General features: G+C 38.9%; 1 protein-coding gene across 4 annotated transcripts in view; it reads left to right on the top strand.

Annotated features, from left to right (window-relative positions):
- The window catches only part of DCLRE1C (DNA cross-link repair 1C), a 38,640-nt gene extending 14,618 nt beyond the window's left edge, over positions 1 to 24,022 (top strand). For all 4 annotated transcript variants that reach the window (XM_037060738.1, XM_037060736.1, XM_037060737.1 and 1 more), the window contains 6 exons: positions 2,535 to 2,636; positions 4,861 to 4,997; positions 5,698 to 5,752; positions 9,223 to 9,311; positions 9,984 to 10,078; positions 18,002 to 24,022. In XM_037060738.1, the coding sequence (XP_036916633.1) occupies positions 2,535 to 2,636; positions 4,861 to 4,997; positions 5,698 to 5,752; positions 9,223 to 9,311; positions 9,984 to 10,078; positions 18,002 to 18,915 (1,392 nt within the window). In that variant the 3' untranslated portion in view covers positions 18,916 to 24,022. The remainder of the gene's footprint in view (positions 1 to 2,534; positions 2,637 to 4,860; positions 4,998 to 5,697; positions 5,753 to 9,222; positions 9,312 to 9,983; positions 10,079 to 18,001) is intronic.
- The last annotated feature ends 22 nt before the right edge of the window (positions 24,023 to 24,044 follow it).

Here is a 24,044-nt window from a genome sequence, read left to right as displayed (position 1 = left end):
GTTTTTATTTTTTTCTGCATTTGAAATGGAAAAATTCTTCCCTCCCTCCCTGCCTATATAAATCGTTACTTCCTAGGTCCTTCTTTAGTTCTTTTCTTCCTTAAATCCTTCTGTCCAAATATATTGGCATGAAGTTGCCAGTTCTCCATTTTAGGAAGGATTTGTTTTCATTCTGAGATTTTGGTGTTAAATGGGCTTTTAAATTAAAATCATAATGATAATAGCTTGTGTGCACACACACAAAGAGTTATCTATAGTACTCTCCACCATTTTTTCCTTCATGTCCTGCCTTGGCAGAAGATAAATGTAAGAACTACTTCCCAGTCCCAAATTTGTTTTGTAAATTTTAGTGGCAAGTGAAATTGAGCCGACTGGAAGCTCCTGCTCCACAGGCCTGGCCAGGAGCAAGCGTGTGCGGAGGAGGGGCTGGCGAGCAGGTCTTGGGTGGCCACCCAGTCACCCTGCAGGCAGCCCTCTCTTCCTCTTGTTTCTGGGACAGATGCAATCTCAGATCAGGAATTTAAAAAGGGAGACAGTGAGGTTTTTGATTAAGGGACCTATGGCCACTTTTTCAGGCTTCTTATTTTCACGAGGATTGCTTTCTGTACATCTCAGAATATACCCCTTTAAAAAATTTCCTTCTTAAAGAGGCCAGAAAAGCAAATTCATCATTACTTCTTAGTCCTTAATAAACAGATAGTGAGTGGAACAGGCCACAGGTTAAGTAAGGGATTATGCTAGGATTCTTTTTATACCTGTCTTGGTATTCATTGCCACAGCAATTTGACATTCTAATCTCTCTGGTTCAAAGTGAGAATACTTTTTTTAGTGCCATTTCATAATTCTCATATCACCTTAGGAACAGCAGGTTCTTGAATAACGTTTCATTGAATATCACTTCATTGTATCAGTGAGGTGCCCTAGGACAGGGGTGTCAAACTCATTTTCACCCAGGGCCACATGAGCCTAGCAGTTGCCTTCAAAGGGCCAAATGTAATTTTAGGACTGTGTAAATGTAACTACTCCTTAACTGTTACGGAGTTGAAATTCCATTCAGCCCTTTGAAGACAACTGGGAGGCTGATGTGGCCCCTGGTGAAAATGAGTTTGACACCCCTGCCATAGGAACTTAACTTTTTTTTTTTAAGATTTTATTTATTTATCTTTAGAGGGGAAGGGAAGGAGAGAGGGAGAGAAATATCAATGTATGGTTGCCTCTCATGCATCCCCTGCTGGGAACTGGCCTGCAACCCAGGCATGTGCCCTGACTGGGAATCGAACTGCGATCCTTTGGTTCACGGGCCAGTGCTCACTCCACTGAGCTACACCAGCCAGGGCAGAACTTAACGTTTTTATTTTTTTTATTCATTGATTTGGGGGGTGGGGAGGGAGAAAGAGAGACAGACATTAGTTTATGGTTTCACTTATTTATGCATTCATTGGTTGATTCTTGTATGTGCCTGGCTAGGGATTGAACCTGCAACCTTGGAGTACTGTGGCCAGGCTCTAATCAACTGAGCTACCTGTCCAGGACTAGGAACTTAACTCTTGCTCATATCAAGTAGTCTATGATAAAACTGGTTTTGCTATACATCATTCTGAGCAGTTCCGAGAACATGCCGATGACATTAAGTAAGGACATTAAGTGTATGTACGTGTTATTTACTTTGAAGTAACTAGAAGAGAAGCTTTAGGTAAAACTGACATATTAATTTTATTCTTCAAACTGTATTAGCCTTAAAATTCTAAAGGTGGCCAGGGTTGTATTTTTTATTTATTTACCTGCATCTGCACTCCCCCTTTTCACCCAGTAAAGAGGAATGCGGTAAGGGAGGCTGGGTCTCTGCTTCCCAGGCCAGCTCTCGCCCCCCTGCCGTCTGCCCTTCACTGGCATGTTGTGTGTATGTGTTCATGAGTGACTCTTGATTGCTCGTCTGCTGCATTCACTGCTGCATTCCCAGTAAGTAGAATAAAGCTTAATATGTAGTAGGTGTAGAGCAGATATTAATTGACAGACTTTCTTAACATATTTTTTAAAGATTTCATTTATTTATTTTTAGAGAGGGGAAGGGAGGGAGAGAGAGAAGGAGAGATGTGTGTTGTTGCCTCTCAAGCACCCCCTACTGGGGACCTGGCCCACAACCCAGGCCTGTGCCCTGACTAGGAATCAAATCAGTGACACTTTGGTTTGCAGGCTGGAGCTCAATCCACTGATCCACACCAGCCAGGGCTAATTGAATGACTTAATGGACCCAAGGGCAGTATTAGCATGATCCAGTGAAATCTATGGGGTCTCCAGATTTCTTTCTTACCACCAACTGTAGGCAGTAACATGACTGGTGGGAATATGATCTTTGTCCTTTGCCTGTTGACATCCTGACAGAATACTAATGTGCACTGAAATGCCAAAAACCAAGTTTCAAGAAAGAAGAGTTAGCTGCCTAACTGGATGATTTACCCCTGTATAATTACTCCTGAGTAATTTATTTACAGAAGTACAGTTAAAATAATTTTCTTATCTGTAATTTTCCTCAGGTTCACGTGGATAAGCTAGACATGTTTCGAAACATGCCTGACATTCTTCATCATCTCACCACAGACCGCAGCACTCAGATCCATGCGTGTCGCCACCCAAAGGTGCCAAGTAACTTGCTTTCTACATTGTGTGTGGGATCCATGAGAAACAGAATTTCAGGTCCAGAAAGAACCTCAGAAATTCCATTTTCTAGGCTCTTCTTCAATTTACAAAGTTAAAACCTGAGGCTGAGATCTTATGTTATTAGCTCAAGGTCATGCAACTGTACATTGTTGATTCCATGACCATAAACTTCATACTTAGTAAATAGATACAAATACTTATAATTTTTAATTCTATGTATTCATACCCATTTGATGTTTATCTGTAATGCATTATGTAATAATTCATTCATTTGCAATAAAATTAGTAAAATATTAGAACTCATAATTTAAGAAAACATTCACAACCCATTGATATTTTTGAGACTCATGATACATATGCATTTATAAACTGCATTTTTACTCTCATTTGGGGTAAGTATCTACATATAATATCGCTTTGAATTTTGACAGTTACATGTTTTGCTGGTCTGATTTCAAGTGAATGTTTCTCATATCTTTGCAACTCACTTGTAATCTTTTTTTAAGAAGATTTTATTTATTTATTTTTAGAGAGAGGGGAAGGGAAGGAGAAAGAGAAATATCAATGTGTAGTTGCCTCTCACACGCCCATCCCTGGGAACCCAGCCCTGCAACCCAGGCTTGTGCCCTGACTGGGAATCAAACCAGCGACCCTTAGGTTCGCAGGCCAGCACTCAATCCACTGAGCCACACCAGTCAGGGCTGTGATAGTTTTTTAATGCCACCATAGAACTCCCTCTTATTAAATGGCCTTCTGTTATCAAATCCCAGGTATTTTTGAATTTGCCTTTCACATTTAAAAAAATTAATTTATATAATAATTCTACATCACTAATACTAAGTAGTGGTCTTCAAATATACTAGTATGCATGATCATAATTTTCCTCTAGATATAAATTTCTTAGCATTCAAGTGCTAAGTACTTTTATTTTAGTAAACACTGCCTTTTTACATTTAGATAATTATTGTGGTAGTAATATTTGCTTCATTGGCTAAAAACCTAATGTAAAGTTGCTCAACCCTAAAATAAAGCATAATTAAAAAAAAAAAACCAATTCTTATCCACAGCATGGATTACCACTGTAGGGGAGCTACAAGGTAGGAAATTACTTTGATGATCAGCAGGCTGCATATTATAATTTCCACTCATGAATCTATTTCATCATTTTGTTTGTGTATATACACATACACACACACAGCCGGCGAAATTGTGGATGAACCAAAGTGATGTAGATACAAAATGAAACTGTCCTTTTTTTGCTGGACTTGTAGTCTTTGGTTTCCCCTACATCCCATAAATATCGCGATTGGCCATTTTTTTTGCTCTGAGTTTTCTCACATCCCACAAACTACTCCTGTCATTTCCCTCGTAACTACATACCTTGAGCCACTACATCCAATGGCTTAAGAGATTTCTTAGGTCACGTCGCCTTGACAACACTGAGCGGAGGAAACAAAGGCTCTGGGTGACGTGTGATCTTAGTGGAGTGCATGTGGTTTTGAAGGATCCTGACCTAAATGTGTTTTTGGGAAAATAGTCCCATTGTTTTTCAACCTTTTAGAAACACTTATTTTCTCCAACTTTATTTTGAAGAAATTAAAAACAGTAAAATTATGAGACTGGATCCCCCAGTTAGTTAACGCTTTGCCACATTTGTGCTCTTGCCCCTCTGTGTGAACAGCCCCCCACTCCACCTCTAACCCATTCGAGACTCAGTCACAGACTTCGTGGCACTTCACCCTAATCCTTTGCATGTATCACTGGAGAAGGGACATTCTCCTGTATAACTACAATGCAATTCCCACACTCAAGAAGTTTAACACGGATATGATACTGTCGGGTGTAATACAGTCTGTGTTCAGTTTTCCGCAGTTGTCCCATTAGTGTCCTTACCGCCTGCAGAGGGGATTCAATGAAGAATCACGTGTTGCATTCGCCCAGTCCTCTTCAGGCCCTTTGGATGTAGATCACATCTCCAGTTTTTGCTTTTCTTCCATCACGCTGATATTTTTGGAGAGTCCAGGCCGGTTGTTTTGTAGTTAGTTTCTCACTTCGAAATTATCTGATTGTTTCCTCATGTCTCCATTTTTTTCATGTCTGAAAATTTATTTACTTCTTTTGTTACTGAGATCCTGCCTACACATATATTTGTTCAAAATGTTAAAATGCTTCACTATATGTTTAAATCTTTTTTTTTTTTAGGCAGAGGAATATTTTCAGTGGAATAGGTTACCCTGTGGAATTACTTCCAGAAATAGAATTCCACTCCACACAATCAGCATTAAGCCATCCACAATGTGGTTTGGAGAAAGAACCAGAAAAACTAATGTAATTGTGAGGTAAGAAAGCAATGTCACAGGTTTTCTCAGGCAAACCTGCTTTGAGGTAGATGATCTGATTTATTTTATTTATTTATTTTTAGAGAGAGGAGAAGGGAGGGAGAGAGAGGAAGAGGAACACTGATGTGTGAGAGAGATCAATCATTTGCCTCTCACACGCCCCCGACTGGGAACCTAGCCTGCAACCCAGGCATGTGCCCTGACTGGGAATCGAATTGGTGATCTTTCAGTTAGTTTAAATGCAATCCAGCCTAAGCCCAAAAAGAGGATATATTACAATTGTGGGAAATAACTTTTGACAGTCTGTTTAAACTGAAGACAGCTGCTTCCAAACCTAACTCATGGCTAGTTCCATCAGCCACTACTTCCTGAGGCCCATCTAGCTGGGTAGATAAGATGGCTGGAGATTGAATCTTACCTGGCAGGGGATTATGGGTTGATGTCAGAGGGAACAGAGCCCTTACTGAAGTAGAGGCGTACCATAATGATCATCATTTGGGGGGAACATTTCCTTAATGTTGGCTCTTTGGAATGTCTATAAATATTTATATTTATGGAAAGAGTTCCCTCATGTTCCAGGAAGAAATTCTTGACTATAGGGAATTTTTACTGGAAGAGCCTAAATGGAAAGCCTCAAATTTAGAACTCAGCTTAGTTTTGATAAGTGACCTTTCAATTTTGTGTTTTCATTTCCCTTTAGGACTGGAGAGAGTTCATACAGAGCTTGTTTTTCTTTCCATTCTTCCTACAGTGAGGTAAGAGGACCCCACATACACAGCGCCCTGCTGCTGACGGCTCAGCTGCCTTCATGGCTGAGTGCAAGTCCCCTTGACTTCCGGCAGCATCTCTTTTTCTACTGCTGAAGAGGGGTTGTGGCTTTTCCTAAAGAAATTGCAGGGAGAACATCTCAGTGGATGAGCTATGTTACCAAGTACAAAGAAAATTGCTATTATTACCTGTTTTCAGTCCCAATACTGAAGGATATAGTTATGGTTAAGGTTATCTTCCCATCTTGCTTCCTGAATTAACTTCCTCACTTCGATTGTATTCACTTATCATAAAAGTATCATAAATATTACTTGAAGGAGTACTATAGGTAAAACAACCTTAATGTCCAGATTCTTGGCCTCCTTCAAAATTTGATTGTATTTAAGCCACTTAAAATATAGTCCTGAATATTCAGCATTGGGGAAGAACAAAAATGACTGCACTTGTCCTTAAGGTTGTAGTATAGTAGAATTATCCAGTTTTAAGAGGAGTTAAAATGGTTCAGTTATGGTACTTTTTATGTAGGAAACTGACCTGCCAAAGTGGGAACTTGATATATGTAATTTATTTGCAAAATTCTCCAGCATTTCCAAAGTAAATGCTAGCAACTAACAAATCCAGAGATTCAGTAATTTCTCATATTGTTTTTGGAGAAAAAACAATATAAAAGCAGGCTTTTGATGACACTTTCAGACATACATAATTTTAGTTTTGCCATTTCTGCACTTAAAACCCCATTTCTCTGACAACTGTTATTTTTGTATTTGGGATACATAACTACAACCCTGTAGCAGTGAGCTGCAGATGTGTTAATTATTTGAACAGGTAGAGTCTTCCAGAACTCCAAATAGTGGCATCCTTATCAAGTCAGCCATAATAATGTAAACAGTTCTTCATCATATTCTCTAAATATCACCATGACATCTCTATTAAATAACTGAACTTTCATGTACAAACAGGTTATCTGAGAGTAGCTTGGAAATAATTCATTTTGGTGCTATGATTTACTTGTTTTCTTCACCAGTTTCTCCTGAATCTTAGGCTGATGTAAAACCCCTTCCCAGTGTTTTGTCCTTGGTGTGGCATCTCGCTCAGCATCAGGGGCCCTTCCTCTTGGTCGACAGAATATCCCGTCTGTCTTGGCCACAGGGAGGGCATCTAATGCAGGGAAAGGCTAGGCCTTCCTTTCTGAACCAAATCTACTCCTGTCTTATTTCTCTTCTTCAATATAGTTAGTAGCCAAGTTGGAAAGCATAGCCTTCATGAGACTGTATAAAATTGCCACCTGTTGAGGATGTACTTCCCTGTGACTTGAGGAGAGACGAAGCAGACCGACTTCTCTCCCGCCCTCCTCAGATCAGAGCCAGTTAGCACACACAGGGCAGGGTGACTCTGAGCTCTGCTTAGTCGTCTTCCTTCACAGTCTGGGGGAGAGACAGGCTTTCCTGAACTTTGGTTTAGTTAATTTGCCTATATCCTATATGTAGAACATGCACTGTATTTAAAAAATGTAAATAGATGTATTTCCTTTCAGTTTTTTCTAAATACAGTTGATCTTCTGTATTTACGGATTCCTTGCTTGCAAACTGCCTCCTCAGGAAAGTTTCTTTGTAAGTCGCAAATTGATACAAGTCGCGCTTTGTGGCCACTGCAGACACACACAGCGGAGTGGGGAAAACGGGGGTCGTCCGACGTGCATGCTCCCAACGCAGGTCGACAAGCTGCATTGTGCCTTCTTGCTTCAGCTCTCAAGACTGTGAACCACTGTCCTTTCTGCAGTCTATTTAGTCTGCCTCATTTGGAGATTTCACTGTTTGAAGCAGCCCCTGAGCGTGGGGCTGAAGTGCTGTCTGGTGTTCCTAACGCAGGCGTGTGCCTTATGGAGAAAACGTCCGATAAGCTTCTTGCCAGCATGAGTTATAGTGCTGCTGTTGGCCATTAGTTCGGTGTTAATGAGCCAACAATATATACATTAAATAAGGCATTTTTAAAGCAAAATCACACTGGAACAAGGTGATGCTATTGATCGGTTAACAAAAACACTGAGCAGAGGTTTCCAGGAACCTACTCCTCCACTTCCCCCAGAAGTAGTTTGAAGTGTGCTGGTTCAGTGTCCATGGTGACTTTACACAGAACGTGATGGCTGTGAGTAGCGAGAACTGTGTTAATGAACTGTTGCAAGGCAGGCACCTGGCGAAAGGTCATCAAGCTGTGCAAGTGAGAGAGGGTGCCCTTCTACTGGGTGTTTCTTATCTCCTGTGGCCACTTCGTCACTGAGTGGAGTAAGTGAATCGTTATGGTACAGGCTTGGCCTTACTTTTTAAATCCTTGCTCCCTTCAAAAAGCCTCTGATTTCTACCAGCCTCAACTTTGGGTTGATTATGCAAAATCATACAGGTTGTAGGCAGGTAAATAATGGTTTCTATTTGCATGTCTGCTCTGCAAGTATAAAGAAAATTGTTTATGAAAAACATCCGTAGAATGGATCTTCCTGTCTTTTCCCATTTTAAGGTAGCCATTTTATTTTAAAGTGAAGTTATTGATAATTCCTGGGTCATTACCTCCTTTGATATGGCTCTTTATTTGAGAAAGTTGGGTACTAGTAACTACTTTATGCTTCAATATCCCCATTTGAAGAAAGGAACAGAAATCTTTGTGCTATCATTATCAAGTTCGCAATGGATTTTACTAAACAGTTAACCAGACCCAGTACTGGGCTTAGCAGTTTACATGCATTTGTTCATTTATACTTCTAAATGAAGAGTCAAAGACGTACAAGACTCTAGGTAACTTGCCTGAGAGCACGAGCTCACCAAGATGAGTAAGTTGAAGACTGTCTGGTCTGTAGAGGTGTTTTGCCGACTAGTGACAGAGTTCCTCTGTTTAGCGTCCTGAGCTTTGCAAAAAATCAAGGTATTCATGAAGTTTTGCAGGCAACTGTCCTCGTTGGGGTTGGAATAAACTATCACACAAAATCAAGCAACCTCAAAGGTGCAATTCCCTTGGCATTGCCAACAATTATGTAGGCGGAAAGAAGTGTACTTCTAAGACCTTGTTTTCTTGTGTGTATTAAGTACTCAGCTAAATCTAATATACATGAAGGGGATGTGTTAAATATGACTGCCATTTTTAGATGAGGACACTAAAGTCTTATGAAGAAATACAGAATGTTTGAATCCTGTTAACCAGTGACTCTCAGTCCTTATTGTGGAACAGAACCACCTGGAGAATACAGAGTCCCAGCTCCACTGCAGCTTAGTATTAAAAGGATCTTTGGGGTGAGGCTGACTGTTGGGTTCTTTTTCTTGAGAGGTCCCCAGGTGTGCCCCACATGCAGCAAGCATTGAGAACGCAGCTATCATCTTCCTGCTGCTTTCCCTGGCCTCCATTACTTGCTTCTTGTACCCAGATTTTTCACTGTTGAGATGAGTGATTTCTTTTATTTCCCTTCTTCTAGATTAAAGATTTCTTGAGCTACATCTGTCCTGTGAATGCATATCCAAATGTCATTCCATTGGGCGCAACTATGGATAAAGTTATAGAAATGTAAGTTGTTGGTACTTGTGTTATTGAACGGATGGATCCAGAGAACAGTATTGGGCCTGAGAACAGCGGCCAGGACTTAAAGTGGATTGGGCTGTGAATGAGTGCCAGGTTGAGAGCATAATGGCTTTCTTCAAGTAGGATTACATATAACACATATGTAATCCTAATGGCTTCTGGGAATCTGGCATAAAGGAGCAGTTGGCAATAAGGGCCTCGAAAAAGGGTAGGGCATCCTCAAACCTTATTTCTGTGCCCTTTTATATTTTATCTTACTGGGTCTTAGTTTCCAGCCTCTAGAATGAAGTGATCAAATTTGTGAGATTCTTGCAAGAGATAAGTAAACATCATTAAACAGAGAAGGGAAAACCACTAGCTGTATTGTATTCCCTATAGGCCAGCTGTCACTGTATTAAGTTTTTAAGAATAGGGACTAGCTTTTTTTACAGTTCAAGAGCAGATACGAGTTTTGCTTTCCCTCAATCCTACAATTAGATATCACCAGGTTGTATTAGCACTTTATTATATTGAAGTGATTTTAAATTATTGAACATTACTTTTCAGCTTTTAAAAGCAGTTATGATTTCCCCTATGGTAAAGTTTTTATAATCTATAAATGATGCTTACATTCCAGCAGCTTTGCTAGCAAGAATAAAATATTTGTATTAATTTCAGCTTAAAGCCTTTATGCCGTTCTTCGCAAAGCACTGAGCCAAAGTATAAACCACTTGGAAAACTGAAGAGAGCTAGGACAACTCACCTAGACTCTGGTAAGAATGACCCTGGGCCAGAGGTGTGGGTTTTCCTGCAAAACTGCCTTTCAGGATGCTCTGGTCTGGTGAAAGGTGCATTGGGCAGAGGTGGACCAGGGACTAGCTATCACTCAGACTGGTCACGGGTTCTCAGAAGTGCACAGCCTTCCTGTCTTCAGCTTATAAAGCCACGAGTTCCCTCTCCTCCCCAGGTTTAGAACAAGTGAAAAAGAGAACTGTGCCTGTATTGAATGTTCTCAGCTTTCTGGAAATATGCCTCATGGTTCATTAGGCCATAAGGAGAGACTGTGTTGTTTCCCTTAAATACTTCAAGATACAGAAAATGCTGATATGGGAACTTTTCTTGCCATCATTTCTGATCAGATTGATCAATTGTACTTATACAAGTGGACTTTCTCTATACTTTCTTTCATCACTACTTTCATTTCCCATTAAAAATTAGGGTAAAGCTCTGAGGTGGAAATCAACTTCAGATTCCCAGCAAAACTGCTACTTCACATGATTTCGTGGTTAGGATTCTGAGTTTTCACTGCTCTGGTGGAGAGCCAGTCACTGTGATACTGGCTAATGCAGGATGAAGATATGGCAGATAAAAATGATTACTATTTATTGAACACCTACTACATGGCAGGTACTGTTAGGTCCTTTCCATATATTATAGCCAAACCTCAAAACAAACCTGTAAGGGGTCTCATCCAATTTTACCAATGAGGAAACCGAAGCTGTTGGGTGTTCTGTATATGCCAATTAGATCAGGTTAGTTGATGATGTTTGTCTTCTGGGTCATCGGTGCTCTACTCGTACTTTTATCGGTTATTCAAAGTTGCTGAAATCTTCATTTATCATTGGGAATGTGTACTTCTGCTTACCGTTCTATCACTTTTTGCTTCACCTATTTCAAGCACTGTTACTAGGTCTACTCATGTTTAAGACTGTTATGTCCTCTTGAGGAACTGACCCCTTTAATTTTAGGAAATATATGTATCCCTGTGTCTCGGCTTTGAGGTCTTTAATAGATATTAACACAGCCATGCCACTTCACTTTCTTCTAAGGTTAGCAAAGCATCTTTTTGCATCCCTGTATTTTTCACTGTCTTTAAGGTGGGTTTATTGTTGGCAGTGTATTTTTGGGTGTTGCTTTTTTATAGCCAATCTGATAATTTCTGCCTTTTAATTGGAGTATTTAGGTGATTTTAGGTTTGATGTGATTGACATGGTTAAGTTCACATTTATTACCTTGCTTATTTGTTACATCTGTTCTTTGTTTCTTTTCTTCTGCCTTCTTTTGGATTGAATAATGATAGATTCCTTTTCATCTCTATTGGTTTATTAGCTGTAATTCTTTGTTTTATTTTAGTGTTTTATACGGGGTTGGCCAAAAAGTCTGTTTAGTTTTTTTCATAAAATAAAAGACACATTTTTCATATTTACCAATAACTCTATTGATCTGGATGTTTTGAGAATGTCAGCTGTACCCCACTACTGGTTGCTAGTGGGCAGAGGCCAGGGCTGCTGCTCAGTATCTTCCAATGCATCAGACAGCCCCACAGCAAAGGGTTATTGTTCCAAAATGTCTAGTACCAAGAAACTTCTCAAACCACTTTTGACACACTCGATCAGTCAGAACATACGCTGCATGAATCTGTTTTTGTGTTTCAGTTGCATTTTACCTTTCTTGAAATAATAAAGCAGGGTACACCAAAAATGTTGCATACCTTCTTCCATCTTCAATATTAAAATGGCTGCATAAAAATTTACCAATTTTGATAGGTTTTAAAAAATGCACACTGAGCCCTGGCTGGTGTAGCTCAGTGGACTGAGCGCGGGCCTGCAAATCAAAGGATCGCAGTTCAATTCCCAGCCAGGGCACATGCCTGGGTTGCAGGCCAGTTCCCAGCAGGGGACTCACGAGAGGCAACCATACATTGATACTTCTCTCCCTCTCTCCTTCCCTTCCCCTCTAAAGGTAAATAAATAAAATCTTTTAAAAAATGCACACTGAAATAACGGCTGTCACAATACAACCTAACAAAATTGTTTTGAATGAAGTAAAAGACAACTAAGCACTATAGGAGCCATCTTACAGAAAAAACCTAATAGACTTTTTTGGCCAACCCAACAGTATACATTTTTGACCAATGAGAGTGAAAAGTAAAATATTATTCTACTTCAAGTATGTTATAAGAAGCTTCTAACAGTCTAGTTCCATTTCTTCCCCCTCAGCCTGTACTATTACCATCATACATTTTACTTGTTAAAGCTCCACAAATACATTACTATTTTTTTTGCTTTAAACTGTGCATTTTTAAATGCCGTGTTGAAATAAAATTTATATACCAAAATTTCACCCTTTTAGGGGAACACTCCATTATCATTACTTTAACAGAGTTGTGCAACTATCCCTGGTATCTACCAATATTTTTTTTGCCGTGTATGATGCATACCTACATTTTTGTGTACATTATACACAGCTTTATTATACCCACGGCACACGATCATTATATCCATGTATAATGTGCACCCTTATTTTTCCCTCAAAAATTGGGGCAAAAAATGTGTGCATTATACATGACAAAATGTGGTAATTCCAGGTATTTCCATTACTCTCAAAAGAAACTGCCATTTCAAGTCACTCCCCTTAACCACCTTCATCCTTAAGCAACCAGTTACTCTATGGTCTGTCTCTATAGACTTTACCTCTTCTGGATATTTCACGTCAGTGGAACCATATTATTTGGTCTCCTGTGCCTGGCTTCTTTCACTTAGACAATGTTTTCAGACAGTATTTCCAAAGTTCATCCATCCTGTAGTATGTATCAGTACTTCATTTCTTTTTATTGCCAAGTAGTATTTCTTTGTATGAGTATATCACACTTAACCATTCGCCAGTTGACAGGCATTTGGGTTTTTGCTACTTTCTAGTTACAAGTAATGCTATGGATATCTGTATACACAAAAAGTTTTTATTTGGACACATACTTTATTTATTTTAGGTGTAACATAGAATTTCTGGGTTATGTGGTATCTGAGCTGCCATAGCAAAATACCACAGACTGGGTGGCGCAAACAAACTTCTTTCTCATTGTTCTGGAGGCTGGGAATTCCACGATCAAGGGGCTCTTGAAGGTTTCATTCTGAGGCCTCTTTTCTTGGCTTGTCGGTGGCTGCCATGTTGCTGTGTGCACACATGGTCTCGACTGAGGATAGGGGATAGAGGGAGTGTTCTGTGACGTTTCCTTATAAAGACAGTAAATCTGTCAGATCAGGGTCCACCCTCAACTTTCCTTCCTTAGAGGCCTCATTTCCAAATTTAGGGCTTCAACATGATTTTTTTTTTGCAGGGGAGACAGGAGGAGGATACATTTAGCCCATAACATGTAGTAAATCTGTCTTAACATTTTAAGAAACTTAAACACATCGTTTCCATTCTCACCAGCAATACAGGATTACAATTGTTTTATATCCTAGCTCAGATATTATTTTTAAATATTTTATCTATCTTTAGAGGGGAAGGGAAGGAGAGAGGGAGAGAAGTATCAATGTATGGTTGCCTCTCGTGAGTCCCCTGCTGGGAACTGGCCTGCAGCCCAGGCATGTGCCCTGACTGGGAATCGAACCTTGATCCTCTGGTTTGCAGCCCCGCACTCAGTCCACTGAGCTACACCAGCCAGGGCATCAGATATTATCTTAATTGTAGCCAGTCTAGTGGGTGTAAAGTGGCATCTCATTATAGTTTTAATCTGTATCTCTTTTAATGTTGAGCTGTTCTCCTGTGCTTATGGGCCATTTATTGATCTTCTTTGGTGAAATGTCTATTTAACTCTTTTGCCTATTTTTAAATTGGATTAACAGTCTTGAGCGTAAATTTATATAATCTGCATGTAAGTCTTTTATTGGATGATTTGCAAATATTTTCTCCTAGTTTACAGCTTGTATTTTTACTTTGATGTCTTTTGAAGTGCAAAAATGTAATTTGTCCAGTTTATCTTATTTTTCTTTTATTGCTTGTGCTTTTGGTGTGATATCTAAGAAACTATTGCTTAATCCAAGATCATGAAACTTTATCTTCACATTTTATTATTTTGGGGGGTCAGTTTGACTTTATTTTCCCACCTTTCTGCATGTCGGGTAATTTTTTTGTTGGATTCCATACATCCTGAACTTATACTAAGTTCTGTGTAATTCTGAATTTCTAAATATATTCCTGAACTTTGTTCTGGCTTGTGGGTAAGTGACTTGGACAGTTTGATTGTTTTGTGTACTGCTCTTTATCTTTGGAAAGCAGGATCAGAGCAGCACTTCTAGAATCTAGAATCAACTTTCCCCACTACTGAGGTGAGGCCCTCGGTTATTCTTACAGGAAAACACCTCATAAGTTAGCTGTTCCACTCTGGCTGTTGAGAACGGGCACAATTCCCAGCACTGCGTGCATTCTGGGCACTCTCTCCTTTCATGCTTGAGTGACCCTTCCTCCAGCTGTGAGGGATGTGCTGCACCCCAAGCATGCATGTGGTCCGTGTGCTGGAGGGTTTACCAGTCTGTCAGGTTCTCTTCTTGATGCAAGTCATTGTTAATAAACATAGCATTATCAGTTGTTTTAAGATTATTCCTGTTTTAGAATCTGAGGTGCAAGTTCAGAAGTCATTCTTCTCTTAGCCTCTTTAAAAAAGCATTTTAGTAGAGCTCTTTGTACTCTATCTTTATATAATTTAATAGTTAACCATTATTATAATTATCCCCATAGACCAATTAAAAAAACTGTTTCTTATAAAAGTATATGCTCACAGTAGATAATTTAGAAAAGTTATATAGAACCCTGTAACTCTAAATTAGCATTTTAATGTCTTTTATTTTTCCCCTATCATTTATATAAATATCCACTGAACTCAAAGGGGTAGACTGAAAATGTTTAAAAAGCAACATTGGGTAGGCAGCAACGAGAACGATATTAACTGGTGCAAGAGCAGTGCCCTAACGTGCTGCAGCTGTGTAAGACTCTTAGCTGTTGGATTGTGCAGCGGTGGGCACAGGAAGACACTTGGGGATGAAGGAAAGGCCTGCTTACTAAATAGTGTGACAGTATGTAAGCAGCAAACAATCATATGACTAGACACTTGTATACAGGCTGAAAAGCAGCTTGGATCACTGTATATACATGAATGTATCGACACATCCACATATATACACTCACACTAACTTTTTATTGAAACAATTCTGTTATTCAAAAACACCAAACTGAATGGCTGTATATTTTGCACTAAGACTAAATAATGGCATTCTTTGTCATTACACATTGAGGTTATTTTGAACTTTTCAATTTTACAAATAAAACTGTGATGAACAATACTGTATATTAAGTCTATTTCAGTTTTCTCATTATACTGGGTTACATTTTAGAAATTCAAGTGCTTGGTACATATTGCCAAATTGTCTTCCAGTATGATTATACCAATTGATATTGGATGATATCTATGAGTTTTTTTACCTTTATCCCTTTTTAAATTGGGTTTAGCTATACCAGTTTGTAAACACTATTAAGAATTTCAACACTTTCATATTTGTGATATTTTCTCAGTGTCATCAACTACTTGTTTCAGATGCACACAGGGGAGTTAAAGTGAACACGTTTGGACAGATTAAAGCATTAGTATTTTACAGCTGAAACATACCATGAGGCCAGCACAGTCACAGATCCAGAAGAACACGAAACTGTCCAACTTAGGATACAAAAACATTTCGTAAAAAGATAACTTTGGCACAATAGTGGAAGAGCTAAAACAAATCCATGCCTTAAAATAAAGCCACATCTTATAAACTATGATGATTCCAAATAACATAGCTAGACATCTCAAGTCACTTTAAGTCCTTCAGAAAAGAAGCCTAAGATAAATAGCTGCTTGTTTAAACAATTATTAATTGTAACAGAACATGGAACTTGAAGAATTGGGTTTGATTCCTATCTTTTGACCTACGCATTATCATATACCTTCTCTGGGCCTGCCTCCTCACTGATAAAATGGGAGCTGGATGATGGTCTCTGTGGTCCATCTTTTTAGTGGCTTTAAAAAAACGTAGTCTTGCCCTGGCTGGCATGGCTCAGGTGGTTGGAGCATCATCCCGTACAATGAAGGTTCGCGGGTTCACTTCTCCCAGTCAGGGCACATACCCAGGTTGCAGGTTCAATCCCCAGCTGGGAAGTGTACAGGAAGGCAACCAAATGATGTTTCTTTCACATTGTTTCTCTCCCTGTTTCTGTAAGCAATGGAAAAAAAATGTCTCCAGTGAGGATTAAAAAAAGTATTTAGCTACATCCTTTATGACTGGGAAAATAGTTATCATTTAAAGAACTAGGTAATTATAAGTTAATACCAGATTCAGCACTAGAACAAAAAGTAGTCTTGTATTTAATTTCCTTAGTTTAGGTGCTATTATGGGACAGTAAAATATTTGTTTCTCCAAGTCTGTGCCTTATTATTTTATGTAAATTTCATATATTCAATTGTAAGAATTTCATTCTCTAAGTAAGATTTTAAGAATTTATGTGGACTGGACTTTATATATACATATATACACACACATATATACACACATATATATGTATATACACACACACGTATATGTATATATACTAGCGCAGCATGCACAAAATCAGCAGAGTAAATTTCCTTGACTTTTAGTTCTTGACATTGATGTGTTTTATGTAGTATTTTGGTTAAAGGTGAGTAATCTGTGTGTTCCCGAGTGTTCGGTCACAGCCTTGTGTGCTTATCCAGCTCTGGCTGCTGTAACAAATACCATAGATTAAATGACTTAAACAACAGACATTTACTGCTCATGATTATGGAGGCTGGGATGTCCAGGATCAAGGCGCCAGTAGATTTGGTTCTTGGTAAAGGCCCTCTGTCTGCCTTGTGGACAGCTGCCCCCCTCACTGTGTGCTCTCAGGCCTTTCCTCTGGGCGTGGGCACTGAGAAATCTGTCTCCCCCCTTTCACAAGGGCACGAATCCTGTCACATGGGCCCCGCCTTCAGGTGCACATCTAAACCTACTATCTTCTGAAGGTCTCATTTTCAAATACCATTACACTGGGGATTAGAGCTTCAAATGATGAATTTTGGGAGGACACAAACAGCTCATAACAAGCATTAAGTAGGGATCAGTAAAATATTTTTACAAGGAAAACTTTAGAAAATAGTTAAATGTTGTCATATTAAATCAGCCAATTTGAACAAATGGTATTTGCAAACCTCTCTCCTAGTCTGGGTGGTTCATAAACCCGGCTGATGAACAGAATCAGCTGCAGAACTTAAAATACAGCAAAAATCAAATTACTGGGTCCTACCTTAAGGGACTCAGTAAGTCTTGAATGAACTATACAAAGTGGTGTTGTTTTTTAAGATTATTTATTTAGAGAGGGAGAGGGAAAAAGAGAAGAAAAACATCACTGTGTGGTTGCCTCTAGGGTGCGCCTTACTGGGAACCTGGCCCACAACCCAGGCATGTGCCCTGACTGGGAATAGACCCAGTGACCCTTTGGTTTGTCGCAGTCTGGCGCTCAATCCACTGAGCCACCCCAGCCAGGGCTAAAGCTGTGTTTTTCAAAAAGCTCTCCAGATGATGCTAATGATCAACCAGGTTTGCAAACCAGTAACATAAGTATTGTGGCCTTAATTTGGTGAACACAGGTCTATATTCTCAACTCATTGTCTGACATTATAAATTGAAGGGTGGTACTTAAATTGCTCAGAATATCCCAAGAATAGGGGCCTTTTAATTTCTCTTGAAAGAGTAAACTCCCTATTATTTGTAATTCTGTGAAGTAAAAACATAGCTAAATGCTAGAAATTGGATTTTTAATTAAAAACACAAGTTGGCTCCCTTTGCACTGTGCGTTTCTGATGAACCTGGTTTGTCCCCCAGAGGAGGAGGAAGATGATGAACATGACCTCTTTGACGATCTTCTGCCAGTACCTTTAAGGCACAAAGTTCCAAACCAGCGAACTCTTCACCCTAAGGTATTTCAAATGACTGCAGTATCACAAAACCAGCCTGAAAAATTAGGACAAAGAACAGGATGCAGCAGAGCAGAGAGCATGCAAACCTCTCTCTGGGCAAACTTTATAGACTGTGAAGAATCCAACAGTGAAAGTGAGGAAGAATCACAAGTCCCAGCATCATCTCAAGGAGATCCGTGTCCTGTTATACATCACCAACAAAAGGTAGATGCAGAAGTACCACAGTGGGAAGTCTTCTTTAGAAGAAATGATGAGATGACAGATGACGGTTTGGAAAACTTCCTTTCCTCCACGGAGGGAGGGGGCTCTCAGTCACCAAAGCTTTTCAGTGACTCTGATGGGGAGTCAACTCACATCTCTCAGAATTCCTCCCAGTCTACACACATCTCAGAACAAGGAAGTCAAGGCTGGGACAGCCAACCTGACACTGTTTTGTTATCTTCCCAAGAGAGAAACAGTGGGGACATGACTTCCTTGAACAAAGGTGACTATAAACCAAGAATCAAAGAAAATCTTCCTCTCTCTCAGATGGAACAAAATGTATTTTGCCCAAAGGACTCTTACTCTGAAGATGTAACTCCAGTTCCCAGTGGTGGAGAACCAACTACTGTAAGCAGTGGGAAACACATACCTCAGGAAAGAAGGTTGTCAACTCTTAGCACCAATGCAGACTCACAGAGCTCCTCTGATTTTGAAATTCCCTCAACTCCAGAAGCTGAGCTACCTAAACGAGAGCATTTACAGTATTTGTATGAGAAGCTGGCAACAGGTGAGAGTATAGTACTTGACAAGAGAAAAAGCTCACTTTTAAATACTTAAGAATTCATTCCAGAGCCACCACTAAAGAAACTTGTACCAAGAGGTAATAGTCGAAATCTTAATAGATAAATTAAAATGCTCCTATAACCTAAAAGAAAGGAGTAAAGGGGAAACAGGAGCAAAAAAGAGGGGAAAAAACAGAAAACAAATATGATGTGGTAGGACTAAATCCAAATAGATCAATAATTACATTACATGAAAATGGTCTAAACACACCAATGAAAAGATAGTCTAGAAAAATAAAACATAACCCAACCATATGCTGTCAACAAACAACTCACTTCACATGATATAGGTTGGCTAAGAGTAAAAGGATGGGAAATACACCATGACAGCTAGAGTGGCAATAAGAGGTGCAGTTCACTAAGAAGATATAATTTTAAATGTGTGTGTACCTAATAACAGCTTCAAAATATACAGGCATACCTCAGAGATATTGCAGACTGGGTTCCAGACCACTGCAACAAAGCAAAAATCACAATAAAGCAGGTCACATGAAATTTTTGGTTTCCCGGTGCACATAAAAGTTATGTTTACACTATGCCACAGTCTATTCAGTGTGCATAGCATTATGTCTCAAAAAACCAGCATGCCTTAATTTGAAAACAGTTTGCTAAAAAATGCTAACCATCACCGCAGCCTTCAGCAAGTTGTAGCCCTTTGCTGGTGGAGGGTCTTGCCTTGATGTTGATGAGAGCGTGCTATAGAACGTGCTGTGAAGCGCAGTAAAACGAGGTATGCCTGTACAAAGCACAAACAACTAAGAGGAGAAACTAATGTACTATTATAGTTGGGACTTTAACATTCCTCTCACACTAACAGTTAGTTTACAGGAAATCAGCAAGACCATCTACCAAATGGATCTCAATGATACTCCACCCAACAACAAAATATATGCTTTTCAAGAGGACACAGGGCATTCGCCAAGACAGATCATATACTAGGTCATAAAAACACCTCAAACTGAAAGAATAAAAACTTGGGCCTATTACTATAAACTGATGGCTATGGGAAAAGCCAGCCCCCTACTTAACTCAAGAGATGTTACAAAACTTACGAATGTTGGTGTGAATACAATGGTAAAATTAAAACTACAAAATTTAGGACCTAAAGGAAAATAATTAAATGGCCAAAGTATACATGTGTTCTGTGAGTCATTCAACTTCCCTAAAGTCCACCAATAGGATATGATTTTGCACAGTATATATGCGGATTTAATATAGTTTTATTGACACATTAACAAGCATTTTAGTATGCTGACATTTTGTAAATTAATGTAACAAAAACAGGGATTTCACTTAAAACTAGTTTAAGTAGTCTCTAAAAACAATGTCCATCAATTCCACTAACATGATGTGCGTTATCACTTGTGCTGCAAGGTAATTAGACCAACAGTAAGGATTGGATCCACAAGACTAATTAGGGAACAAGACTTATAGTTAGTGGGAGAGGAAAATAAACGGGTACTCAGAGGAAGCAAAGGCAAGAGGACCAGGAAGCCAGTCCTCACTTTTCCAGAAGGGAATATTTCATTCCCAAATGTTGGAGGACACATTTGCCCCTGTCCATTTATATGGACAACATTAGACAGTGGGGAAAAATTAGACAGTGGCACCTAGACTTTGCACTCAACTAAGAAACTGACACAAGAGGAGGGATGAGGGGAAGAAACTGACATCGTTATTAAGGGATAGGGCTGAGACTAAGGACCTGGTCATTTCTGATTGGTCTGTAAGGACATGTTAGGTCACAATTTTAGGGAAGTATCTACCCTGAATTACTCAACAGTAAATTTTATCAACATCTACACCAATGGGAATGGTCTGAGCACGGTGTGGTACCTGGAGCAAAGGAGTATAAGGAAGGACACAAGGAGCTTTATGGAAATGCTGGCCCCTTTTTTCCTTGATCAGCTGCTGCTTTGAGCTTTGGATGAATTACCGTCTGCAGACTTAGTATATGGGGCAGGACTAGAGTTGTAGTCATTCCCAGTTGTAGTCATTTTGCCCAGTAGTAGTCTGAGTATTACTTCTTGAATTCCAAGTGAATATAAAGACTCTAGAGAGAACCAATGAGGATTGCAAATCATTCATTTGTTGAGTATCTGGTAATAACTACAATAGGCCCAGTACTGAAACCCAGAGACTTCATATTTTACTTATAGCTCTCAAAATTCATTTTAGTTCATTATCATAAATCATGTAATCAAATATATAATTTGTATATACTGACACTTAAGATTTCATCTTAATAGTATAGCTTATGATTCAAGGGAGGGGGCAGTGTTCAAAACATGCCTATATTCTTCTGAATATATTCTTAGCATTTTATGATCACACCATCAATTTAATACTGTATACTGCCACATTTTCATTGTGTTATATACGAATCTAGCATAATAAATGCTGGCTGAATGAATTTAAGGGCTAAGAACACTAGAACAGACTTGGGTCACAAGAGATGTTTAAGTAAGTAGTTTCATACAGTTGACCCTTGAACATGGATTTGAACTTATCCATGGACCCCCCCCAAGTTCAAACCTGTGTTGTTCAAGGGTCAAATGTATAAACCTGTATTGGTTAAAGTACAGGTACTTTATAAACCTGTACTTAAAGCACAGAATAATTATAGCTAATGATTAATATGGTACTTACTCTGTGATAATGCTTAATTCTTTTACATACTGTATATTAACTCCTTTAATCCTCACAGCACCCTTTCAGGTAGATACATTTGTCATCCCCACTCACAGATAAGGAGGCTAAGGCACAGGGAGGTTAGTTCACATAGCTAGTAGAGGGTGAAGCCAGGAACCCAATACAGGCAACTCAGGCCCCCGAGTCCATGCTCTTCACCACCATGCAATAAGGCCCATCAAAAAGAGCTCAAAGGTGGGCAGGAATAATTATAGCGACTACTTGATTTTTACTTGAACTATAAAGTATAAAATGGAAGGAAGAAAGTTTCAAAGTGCCATGGTATATCAGAGAAGAAACTCAGTGGCTACCCACATTTGCCTTAGAGAAGAATCCAAGGCTTAGAAGTTTGTTTAAACTAACAGTAGAAATTGGTTTTTCAAAAACTGCCCGAAGGTGGTTAAATTCATTAAGAATAGGTGTAGTTTACTGCCTCCTAGCTGGGTGATCTTGTTACCTAACTAGCTGCAACCTACTTCCTCTAGTTCACTGTAGGGATGACAGCACCTACCTCATAGATTTAGGAGAAGCACGGGATTACATATAAAGGCCTAAGACTTGCTCAAGGAGTATTAGTTCTAATTCTAAAATTCCTTTGCAGTTCTAGGCAGTACTTAGCAAAATTGGTTTAAATACATGGTGACAACCAATGCTCAAAATTTTTAGAAATATCCATCCACATTATGCTGAGTATAAAATTATACTTTAATATCCAAATGTATGAACTGTGACAATAAACTTTTTCAAAGAAAAGTTTGAAAGGGATGGTATATAAACCTTTGGGTAATCTCAATAGCAGGCAGTCAGGAATACATCAGTATTTCTACCCCCTTTTTGTAGCCTTCCTGGGAAAGACAGTAAGATAATTAGAAACAAAGCTAACACATGATAAATAGAAAATCAAATGCCAAACTAAATTTATTTGCTAAATAAAAACTGTTGAACTATAATAAGTGCTGTCGAGATTTTGCATATATGAAAAAAAACCCTGAGATTACCATTGTGTATCACAATCCTCATATGTAGATACTGGTGACAATGGTATTATTACAACTTGTACAGTGGATTGGCAGTTTAAACTTGATCTAAATATTGCCCTTGAATATTTGCTTTATACTGAAAGAAAAAACTCTGACAATTTAGGAAACTAATGTAAAGAAGCTAACTGTTGATTTTATATGGTTAATGCTCCTAACAGCTTCATTTTTAAAAAGTTTCTATTATTTTACTGCCTAAGTTGAGCTTTTTAATAACATAAGGTTGACACAGATAATTGAAGTCTCAAAGGCCCATTAAATCTGTATAACGACAAAACAAGTTGACTGAAAATAGCCATTTTCCTTTTGCCCTCCAGTTTTACATTACAGAACAAAAAGTAGACAAGATGAAGTTACTAGACAGTAAAACACTGACTTTTTAAAAAAGAACATGAAAATTATAACTTTAAACTTACCAATTATAATTCAAAATGTACTTGGCCACTGGGAGCAACCTGTAAAATCAATGATGCTGTCTCACCCGACACCATGTGACTATTGTTTCATAAAGAAACATGAAACGGCACCAAAAAATGTATTTTTTTCTTGATACCTTCTGCACGTTTTGGTTAGTAGATATACTCTGAGGCTCTAAACATGTAAACAACTCACCCTATATTATGAAAGAGTACAGTCAAGTAATACCAATATAATACTGAAGTGCAGTATAGTTTCTCCCAAAAAAAGAGGTTTAAGGGTTAAGAAAATATTTGAAATGATGCATTTGTGAAGTCAGTTCAGTTTTACTCAAGCCTACTTAGGTCATTAAAGTCTGGGGCAATGAGCTTAGGAATACTGAAAACTGGATTTATTTGCTGCATTTACCTTTATGTTGGCCACCATGATTAGAAAACCCACAATCAGAAAGAGGTGAAAACAGTTTTTTCTGATTGTGGTTTTACTATGCAGGAAAACAAACAAAACAATGAATATATTCCATTTCAGTCTTCATAGTTCAAGTAATAAATGGTCTTATAATTCAGGCACACACTTTGGCCAAGCCAAGTTTAGCTTTATCACATTTAAAAATTTCATATATAAAATAAGTATTAGCTCAAAATATAAATTATTTTAAAGAAGAGCTTGCAGGAAATATAAAAATAGTTAAATTTGGTGGAAAGGAAATTTTAAAATAGTCTGACTCCGGAACCCGTAGTGTTGATGTGCGGAGCACAGCGACTCTCAGGGGCATCCTGCTTCACCTGTTAGACCAGAGGCACTGATGAGGGTCTCCGCGTAATGCTTTTGGAAGGCGCCTCTGGAGCTGCCCCCTTCCTGTGCCCGACACCAAAGCACCTTTTTGGTCCCACTGCCGTGTCATTTCCAAAAGGCCATTATGCCTCTTGGAGACCTTTTGAAGATTTTTCTTCTGCAGGATTAAAAAACCATTAAGAAT

Source organism: Sturnira hondurensis, unplaced genomic scaffold (assembly GCF_014824575.4).
Source record: "Sturnira hondurensis isolate 20B ecotype Veracruz unplaced genomic scaffold, ASM1482457v3 Scaffold0012488, whole genome shotgun sequence".
In the NCBI taxonomy this organism is placed as follows: Eukaryota; Metazoa; Chordata; class Mammalia; order Chiroptera; family Phyllostomidae; genus Sturnira; species Sturnira hondurensis.
This window is presented reverse-complemented; position numbering and strand designations above follow the sequence as displayed.